General features: G+C 34.3%; 1 protein-coding gene across 2 annotated transcripts; it reads right to left on the bottom strand.

The window, feature by feature from the left end:
- Positions 1–42: 42 nt before the first annotated feature.
- On the bottom strand, positions 43–10,487 carry LOC135691321 (radial spoke head protein 4 homolog A). 2 transcript variants are annotated; one of them, XM_065209151.2, is made up of 15 exons: positions 10,318–10,487; positions 10,027–10,088; positions 9,409–9,473; positions 8,455–8,517; positions 8,012–8,213; positions 7,411–7,496; positions 7,260–7,280; positions 6,415–6,468; positions 5,537–5,588; positions 4,539–4,658; positions 4,080–4,177; positions 3,300–3,441; positions 2,266–2,520; positions 1,606–1,723; positions 43–343 (listed from the first exon to the last, which is right to left on the bottom strand). In XM_065209151.2, the coding sequence occupies exons 1-15, from the start codon at positions 10,407–10,409 to the stop codon at positions 115–117; spliced, it is 1,659 nt and encodes a 552-aa protein (XP_065065223.2). In that variant the 5' UTR covers positions 10,410–10,487; the 3' UTR covers positions 43–114. The 2 variants fall into 2 exon arrangements, with proteins under 2 accessions (XP_065065223.2, XP_065065225.2); XM_065209153.2 differs by lacking the exons at positions 6,415–6,468; positions 7,260–7,280 and having other exon boundaries at positions 10,318–10,485.
- Positions 10,488–10,589: the final 102 nt, after the last annotated feature.

Raw genomic sequence — 10,589 nt, 5'->3', positions numbered from 1 at the left:
CCACACTATTAAGACAGATTAAGGTACAAATTTCAAGCTAAGCATGGATAATGAGGAATATTAAAAATTTACCATATTTACATATCAACAACTAGTAATTGAAAGTCACGTGGGCTAGTCTGCATCGTCCTCATCATCATCGATTCCATCCATCTCCTCCGCAGCCTTCATGGCTTCTTCCTGTGCCCTCTTTAATGCTTGCTCATCCTCGACTGTTGGGTCATCCATTTCCATGACATCGGGACCCACTGGGTATTCATCAAGTGCAGTAGGCGGTATTGGAGGCGAGTAATTCTCCGCTTTGTATTTATGCCCATAACCAATGTAAATGTTTTCAAATTTTCTAATTTTTGAAGAGAGTTATAAGAACTCATTATCAAGAAACCGGCGACTATGATTCAAAATAAAAAAGGGTAGTAGAGATTAAAGCTCCACGCTGAAATGGTGAAAGTATCTTCGCCAAAAACAGTGCTATAACTCATACAGCAATTAAATGGCGACTGGCAATAAAATTGCCACAAAATTCAATCAGTCAATATCTTAGAGTTTCAAAACCAATGTCGATGTAAGAAGCAGGGTTTAAGAAGTCAATTTTCAAAAATTGACAATCGCAAAACGGCACCAAAAATAATTTAGAATATTTTATACTAAAAACAACTTCCAGGCTTAAATATTTCACCCAGCAGTTAACGGAATTATCTCGAGGATCGGATCCCAATAATTAACGTGAGAAACGGCATGATTTTTCACACGCCAGTCTTTATCCCTACTAGGTTTGCAATATATAGATACAAATTTGTACATTGTTCTTAGACCCCTCTCACATGAACAATTTCAGGCCGGTCTGAAACTCAAGCCGGCTTGAAATTTGATTGCGCGTGCTAATTCGACTACTGCTTATATGAATATTTCCAAACCGGCTTGAAATTCCACAGGGTTATACACATACGCATTTATTTCAAATTCTGATCAAAACAAACATGGCGCAAAATAATTCAAATTTCATATTAGTATTGAAATCGATTTTGGTTGTTTTAGTCTTTGTTTTGCAACTTCATTTTGTTTTGCTTCTTCAACTGATGTCTCAAATAAGCAATCTTGATCAGGAAATTGTTCTTGCTTATGAAGAGAATGTGGTGCTTTGTGCAGATATTGGCTGTGGTCAAATAAATGGTCAAATGGCGCCAAATTCACCATGCATGCATCCCAGAGGGCAATACATTTTTCTACACGAGTTTAATTTCGCCCCGATTTTCAAAGAATTTTCTGCACACATGCGGATTTGAAGTTGATCTGAAATTTCAGACCGACCTGAAAAACCGAAACGAAATCAGGTCGACCTGATTTTCATTTCTCCCTCTCATTGAGCACTTCGGCTCAGACTGAAATGAATTTCAGGTACTTCCAAAAAGATTTTCAAGGGGGTTTTCTCCAAAACCGAGACAGGAGGTTCTCTAAAGTTTATCAATTGCACACACAAAAAGCTATTTAAACTAATTGTATCAAATCTCTGAATCAGATTTTCAGGGTGTCTTCTTTACAATAGAAAATTTTCAATTTGGATCACTTTAAGATGTATTGAATGAAAAAACAGCAAGCACATACCTCCCTTTAGAGAATGTGTAAGCACCTGGCCAACGATTTGACCGCACTACAGCAACGGCATACTCAGGCAATGCTTTTGAAGATGCGTAAGTAGTCCAAGCAGGCACTGTGGGTAAGGCTGGGAGAAAAGGAAGACACGGCTAATTACATGGATTTGGAATTTTCATATTCTGAATTGAGTAAAACATAGAAATGAACATTTACATTAGCATAAACATCTACTGCCTAAGATTGAAAACTGGAATGAAATACTGGTTAGCTGATGGCGCCAAATACATACTCCCTAGGACAGAGGCCGTTTACAGTTGCATTATGTAGTACTGTTTTACGATTTTCTGCCATTCTACTTACATTGGTTCGTAAGGTAGTATGGTGGATCAGCAATTAAATTCGAACACTTTGCTAATTGGCCCTTTTGTGGCTATGAAGTTTTCTTGTTTTACCTTATTTCGAGGATTTAAAATAGATAGTTGCAATTATCATTACAATTGACAAGCATCTATCCCAAAGCTTAGAACATCAAGCCTTATGAGAAAATCTTCAACAAGAAGAAGCTTTTTTTCTTGCTTTAAGAAGCGGCACTACACCTGAGCATTACCATCTAGAATTATCTTGCGAAATCAGGAATTTCAGATAATAAGTCTCACTATAGGAGCTTACCCTCGTCATCAGCAACACAAGTCAGCAAAGGTGGGCCCACTTCTGGCTGGACACTGTCCATTTTGTCTTCTTCTTCTTCATCCAAATCTTCATCCTCGAAATCATCTTCCGGCTTTTGAAAGGGATCATACCAAGTGCATCTTCCTTGCGGCAGGATGTGTTGCACATGGTGTATCCAGTTCTGCATTGATGGATCTACTAGATCCCGCAGAGGTAGGCCTTCGAATTCCACGTTTTGCTCGAATGAATCCCGAGCTAAAATGATTTGTGTTTGTGATTAAATTGAGTTTAGGCACAATTGCAGAAAATTGCGACAATGTTCTGACAAGCAAGCTGCCAAAGGTCAATGGATTTTTATTAATGAAACTAAAAGCTTAACGTGAACATAAACATTTGAAAAGCTGAATGTGACCGTAAATTGTCGATAGATATGATATCTCAAAGGCTTAAATGAAACACATTTTTATGATAGATTTTACGTGAATTGTCCTAAAAAGTTCGTGGGCAAGACAATTCATAGTAGCCCTAGAACCCAATTTAGCCTAAAAATCACAGCTTCTTATTGGTCTGTAAGTTTTTTAAAATAAACTTGGCGCTAGACAAGACTATTAAGGCAACAGAAATCGGGTTCCTGTCAAAGAAGATTTTCAAATGTGAGCTTTTTCTATAGGTCGGTTGAAAGACTCCTTGGAATCTGTGTTGGTTAATTGGGTGCAAACCAAATACATTGGCAGATACATATTGCAAGCTAGTATCTATTGCGCTAGGAAGATTTGAGAATCAATACTTGCAACGTAAGATAGGCATTACTTTAATTAAGTAGCCTACAGTTATAGTTCATCCGGCCAGAGAACGAAAACATCCAAAGCCTTAAAAAGTACTAAACAAAAAAGCGCAAGTTTTTTAAATAAATTGCCTTTTATGAACTATCTTCACAAGGTCGTCACTCATGTGACTGTCACTTTTGTCACCTGTGACTGGACACTGTATCTAAAACCTGGTAAAATACCATCGTAAAAAATGAGAATACTTACGCTGTCCTTCTTCCTCTTCTTCTTCGTCTTCCTCAAAAATAAAGTATCCCGCCGGACTGATATGGGTACCAGCACTAATTCTTGCGATTTGAGCACGAAGGTAGTTAGCTTCTGTACCATTGAAAGGTGGAAAACTGATGATCTTGAAGAAAAATAAAAAGGCTGACTTGGTGCAGTTCAGAATTCACAAGTAAATGATGTGATTTCCGTATCTTTTTAAAAGAAAACATCTATAAGAAACTAATCCCCGATATGACAAACAAATAAGAAACCAAAGTCCTGAGCAATGTCAACCGCAGGACACTACCCAAACATGCTTCAATTAAAATGGGATGGGAATGATTCTTTTAAACGAAAAGGTACCGATTTCCGGTTCAAGTGACATAAAAATTGGTAGAAAATACACTTGTAACCGAGTAGGTGTTTTATTCTAAGTGACCTAATCTTACGTTTAATTTTATTTCAAAAATATAATTAAAGAAAAAAGGATTTTAGCATTAGGTATCTAAGAGGTCTTTTAGAGAATTCAAGTACCAAGATCAACAAACATTGAGAAACTGAGCATTAGTTCTAGGCTTCTCTCTTGAATAAATTCCTTATTATCTTGCATGCATAAAGAAATAACACTGCAAAGATATACAAGCAACATTTTGCAAGGCTGCAAAGGATAAAAGATTTAAATGTTTTATTATGCTTTCGGATATGTTGATTATATGATCCTTTGAGCTTTCATAGTTGTACCCCGATAATACAATAACGCTAATTTACTGAGTATCTTACCTGGGTATCCAATTTTCCAGTAAAGAATTTCTTTATCTGCCTTGCGGCAACAATTTGTGCTGGATTTACGTGCGGTAGCCTAACCCATGGCTGTCCAGCTAAAAAATTAAGGAAATTTTGCTACTGTTTGCGCACATTGCAAATATTCATTGACGCAACTAGTAAAACATACTCAATTGAATCGTAAGTACAGAGGATTTTTCAATAGTTGGTAAATTAATATTTCAGTGCAAATAGTTGACAAAGTTCAGATGCAATTACGTAATCAGAGATGAGGCAATCCGCTAGCAGGCAGTCAAGCCTATGGTGCATTGAACATTGTGGCCAACTTTAATTTACTGCCCGTAAACTTCTGGTAATGCAACCATATCATAAAAAACAAAACCAAAAGGAAAGGGAACTGTAAGATTATTCAATCACTTAATTCCAATATCACAAAATCACAAAATGTTCACCAACCTTCATTGCAGACAAAGTAGACTTTTTTATTTGTTCCATTGTGATGATCTTCTTTGGGAATAACAGGAGGCGGTTTCCACTGGGACTTTGGTATGTCGTCCTCTTCACTTGGAACACCTTCTATATGAAGATAGAATAAAGCCTTGTTAGCAAAATATGGAACAGAGAATCTCTCAAACCTTTCATAAATTGTTCACAGCGATAATAAAACTATTACGTCATTACGTAATTTTTTCTTCCAAGTTTACGTGTCCCATTATATGCAGTGCAAGGTATGCAGTGCACCTCATCACCTGTGGTAGAAACAACAGCAAGAAGTTTTCATTTTCAAGCAATACATCTTGGGCTAAATGATATTAAAGAACTGTGCTGTAACAGCTCAAGCTTCAAACGTCCGCTGAGTACTCTTGCAAAGCTTTGAACAGTGAACAGGAAAAGCTTCCAACGCTGACTCTGTTGCTTTGCTTGTAATAATTACTTTTCTGCTTGTAAAGGACTAGAGCATACTTTTTACTTCAATTTTTGCGTTTATTTTTAACTTTGACGGAGAAGTGATCACAACATTTAACACAAACTCCACGCGCTTCCAGCTTATTTAGAATGATCCTGCTTTACATGTTGTTGATAACTGCATATAATAGGCTTCAATATGGAAAGCCGTGCATGGACCAAATCGCACCATTCGTTAGTAATGATTTGCTTTTCTCCCTTTGCAATGTATTCACTCCCATGAACCTGATACGAACATTAAAATGAGCTTGGTCTTCATTAAATATTGAACAAGAGCTACTTAGCATCGTTAGAAAATCTGCAAAAGAGACGGCTGCAAGGCTAACTACTGCGAAGGGAAAATTTAAAGCATAAGAATCAGAGATACGAAACCCCATGACTACATCTTTTCACCACTATTTCTTAACAGCGTTGGCTCTTTGCTTAAGAAAGGAGGAGCAATTTCTAGCTTCTAGAAAGCCGAACTAAGAATTTTTCGTGAAAATTACCCTCGCTTCCATCATCCCTTCGATCATCTTCTCGCTCTTCGTCGCCTTCACCCTAAAAATGGGACAAACATATATAGACCCACATCGATAGTGTATTTCTGGTTTTATGTGGTTTTAGTAAGGAGCACGGGCATTTGAAAAAGTAGCCTTTTCTGGCTTAACAATCACAGATGCACTTTTACACCTATGACGTCATTCATAAGAAAAAATGTTTTCTAAATTGTTAAGGCGAACGGCCACAGCCTAGTGGGCAAAGTTTCTACAGTTAAATGTTCTTATGAAAAGATCCCATGACGGGAACCTCTAGCCTGTTAAACAATTGAAGGATATCATCATACAATACCATTCAACATCAGTTGCTGCGCATCGATAAGATACTAATAGACCCTGAGTCTCTACTATTTTGAATATCCTGTGCCACCCTACAAATTTCCCGACGATAAAAAACATAGAGCCACAAAAATTTATACACGGGGGCGCAACCAACAATTTCTCAGCAACAAGTAAAAGACTGATGCCTTGGTCAATGAAATAAAGGGAAAAACAATTAATAATCTCAAAAAGTTAGCATAAATCTTAAAATTAATTTGTATTTAAGATTGGTGCATTTTGACTTAATTTTTAGTTTATTTTTTGCTTAATTTCGAAAATTTTATATATATTTCTACATCGATATTTAAAAGCAAAGTTTGCAGTATTTACATTTATTGATTAAAACAACCAAGTTCCACTTTAATGGTTTACTTTGAATAGAAATATAAATATATTTCTCAAAAATGTTTTAAATTTGATTCTTATGTTTATGAACACATAAGCTTATATTTACATGCCAAGATGTTAAAATATGATGATGCCATAGACTATGCATTGATTCTTACCACTTTCCTTAGAAAAGATAAGGACTTGGAAATATGACCACAACCATAGCACATCTTCAAAAGAACACTTGTTTACATTATGATTTAAGGATTAAAAATTGATATGTTATTTTAGTTTCTAAAATTTCTATAGAAAGAACTTGATTCACCTCATGTTAAGTTTCAATTTAATAGAAAACCTTACATGTTAGAGGATGTAAAAATGGCATTTGCTTCTGGTACTGAGGGTGCCAGGAATTGCCATATATAATCAAGTTGCTTTTAACTATTCTGAGTTACAGAAAAGGCAAAAATTTCTTGAAAGAAGGTAATTTATGTGAAATACATTATCATTGTTTTGAAATATATTATATGTATGGGTTTTATACAATAAATGAGAATTTTTTTGCACATTCAGACAGCATTTGATCACTGAATATACATAAAAATGGTATTTTTATGGTTGATAAGTCTCTTCAAAAATTTAATTGTTTAAAAATTAAACATATAATTAAATTTATGAATTGAACACTTTATAATTTACAATTTATAATTCTAAATTCAATGTTATCAGATTTTACAAAAACCTTGATGTTTTATTCTAATATTCTAAGCTTATGTTAAAGGCAATGTCCCACCGCATTTTGATGGCCATTTAAGTTCTCATTGGTTAGACTATACAATAGACCTATTGTTACAGAGCCAATCAGCTAATTATCCATGTTTTCTCAATTTTAAACATGCTGCAAAGCCTGCTGTTTACTCTGAACAGCTGACAGACAGGGCATAGTGCCTTTAAAAGAGATTAAATATTATGATATTCTCTATCTTAATCTTTATGAAAATCTAAATTTATTGCATCAAACCTCAATTATTTCTTCCAAAACCTAAAAGTAAATGAAGATAAATGTTATGTGTATGTAAGAGGATAAAAAGTTGTCAAAAAGGTGAATCCGTAAGTAGAGAACATTTGCAGCTGAATTTAAAATCAAACCAATAAAATTGCCAATTATTTACCTCACCAACTTCTTCTTCTGCATCCTCCCCTTCTCTAAATTCAACTTCAGCAACAATATAATTTTTTTCAACTCCAAAAATCTTTCCTAAGAAACAAGGTAAAATTAAACAACATAATCCATTTGCATTTATTATATTTTACATTTGGGCCATTATATCTTACAAACTTAGAAAATTGTATTCCAATGGTAAACAGCCTATCTAATTTTTGTAAGTTTATTTCAATCTACAAGAGCCAACACCAAAAAATGCACATGCTACAACTTCACTTCTAATTTATTCAAAAACTTTATGCAGCATATTATAGTGAAAAATACCAAAAATTATGTCCTAAAAGCTAGTTTACATCATTGCTTTATTTCATGTCTGTAATAAATCTAATATTTGCTACAAATATTTTCAAATATGGCAAATAAAAAAATTTGCCATTATTCTTCATTTAAAAGAGGAAATAAACGATGGGTGACAATTGACATAATTTGAAATTCTATAATAACTTAAAAATGCCCATCAAGATTTAAATAACTTTAGCTTAAGTTTAGATTAGGACTTAATCTTAAGTAAGCTTAAGTATATAAGCTAAACAGAATCTACAACTTACCCCAAAATCTTACACTTGTCAGTGGATAGCTGAAGACTAACTGCTTTAGTGCAAGGAAGACTCGATATAATTCTTCCCTTGCTAGACCAATTCCTGCTTGCTCAAAGCAGTGGGCAAGCTCCATAACATTGGGGAGTGGGATGTCAAATTCTTCTTCATTTTCATTTTGGGGTGGTTCTGCTGACTCCATATCCGCCTCTGGCTATTTTAAACAATATACTGAATGTCATTAAAAAGCATCCACTTTCCAAGTTTAGAAAAAATGAAAATATTATACTGTATATGTAGGAGAGCCAAATACTTTTTATCTACATGCTTTCTGAATCTGCAGCAACCAAGAAAGGTTGAAAAATATATCAGTAATTGCAGAAACTGCAAAGCAAGGAGCATCATAAAAAGAAATTAAATAGACTAAAAATTGAAATCTATAGTAGACATCTTACATCAAATAATTTAATTTGTTGCTGTGCAAGGACTTCTTCTGTTGGTGTGTCAGGTGATGCATCCTAAAGAAATAACAATCTTAATCATAAAGAGAGCTTTACGATGAAATAATCTTGAACTTTAATAAGTGGCTTTCAACTTTAGATGAGTTTAAAGAGGGGATAAAGGACATTAATATGTATGGCAAAAAACTTTTTATCGGTCACTGGCTTTTTGGGCCAAGGATCTTAAGAGATCCCGTGTGTTGTATGACAAATTATACTTAGGTAACTTGGTACCTTTAATGTGTTTATAAACCATAATTAAATACACACATGCATGCTCTAAATTTTTTTTTAGAATTTTGGCTGGCCTTCGACAGCCTCCTCAGTAAGAAGAAAGTACCGAGCTACCTAAGTATAAAAAACTTATGGCCTGATCATTTTCATAGATCAGCAAATCAACTTGAATCAAATTACAACATGTGACACCCATGCACAAATATTAACATGATCATTTCTGATTATCATTCTTCTTTCTATGGCATTCGGTGTACAAACCAATAAACTAATTTTTATAGCATGCAAAATCTAATGTAAAACAAGAAGCCACATATATAGCTAACAGGAAAACGGATAAAATAAAGACTCAAACACCATAGCTTTCATTTATCAATCAATTTCTTTTGCATGGTGAACAATATTTTTGGTTTAACTGACAGCTCACATTTCCAGCCCTCCATAAAGCCCTGGTGGACCTTGGGCGTACAGTTGACATAAATTGTACCCTGGAATGGTTGAAAAGGTTGACACCAATAAAGGCTAGAAGGTTAAATCTCATGAATTTTGTCAAAGAAAAAACTAATAATATTTGAGAAAATTATATATTTCATCACATCCTTATGCAGCAACTCTAACCAAAATCTCAGATTGAAATAACAGGTTTATCTAATAATTAAGGATATTTGAACTCACATCTTTAACAGGTTCACTTTTTAAAATGTGCTTTTTACTCTCTTCAAAATAATTCTCTATAAGATCTGTAAAAAATGAACAAATAATGGTATCATTACAAAAAAAACAATATTATTACATTCCTCAGACAGTAAAAAAGTAAGCAGGAATATATTGCCTGACAATAAAGAGAAGCACAGACTCCCATAATTAAGCAAGTCATTTAGAATAAAATAGTTATCATGAAAGGAACTTGAAAATATATTTGTGTCAAATTTACATTCCATCCACAAAAAGTCCTTTAAGTCTTTGCTTCAATGGAAGGGCAGAGCATTTTGTCTTGAAGTGCATTATTGACAAACATGTAGATTATTACACACACCACTATGCAAAACCGGTTTGTTTATTCTCAATTTTCACTTTCAGAATTCAAATTAAGTCAGTCAACTAACTAAGTGAGAATCTTTTTAAAATGCTCATGGAATAAACAAGGTGCAAATCAGTTGAACACGAAATCCACACATATACTGTATGTTGCGAAGTCCACACATATCTCTTATTGTATTTAACAAATCATAAAACATAGGCGCCTTAACAATTGATTTGATTAAGAAGGTAGGTAGAAAGAATTAATCGTACCAATACTATTCTGAGGCCTTTCATCAAGCAGCTTTGTAAGTACCGATGTGAAATGATCATACCTGCAAACAAGAATGATTATTACTCATAAAACTTTGTTACGTGGATGTAGTCACTTGAATAAATCTGTTGAAATGAACCTTTTAGCTTAGAATGAAACATCATATGAAACCATGATATGAAAAGTCATTGCTCTACACTTGTAAAAATTGGTCTAGTTTTTAGGCCTGGAGCCATTTCAAAATCTTCCCGATGCACTGGATACACGATGTAAGTTTAGAGGGAACTTACAAGCTCGAATCTCCTTCATCTTTAACTTGTTGCAAATATGCTTTTGCTTTCAAAAATTGTTCTTCAGATTCATCTTTAGTGTTTTCATCCATCTTTCCTGCTTGATAATCAAACCAACCAGTTGTATGATTACAGAATTATTGACTAGGCATTGTAAGTTTTACATTACTTAGCAACCTGCAACAACAACATATAAAGTCACGAGTCTCTTTTGCATGCTGCACCTTAAATACAATCGAGGTCAGCTGGCGATCATCCTTTCGTCTTTATGG

This window comes from Rhopilema esculentum, chromosome 4 (genome assembly GCF_057945365.1).
Source record: "Rhopilema esculentum isolate cy_ngs chromosome 4, ASM5794536v1, whole genome shotgun sequence".
NCBI lineage: Eukaryota > Metazoa > Cnidaria > Scyphozoa > Rhizostomeae > Rhizostomatidae > Rhopilema > Rhopilema esculentum.
The sequence above is the reverse complement of the archived record's forward strand: the minus strand, read 5'-3'. Positions and strand labels throughout refer to the sequence as shown.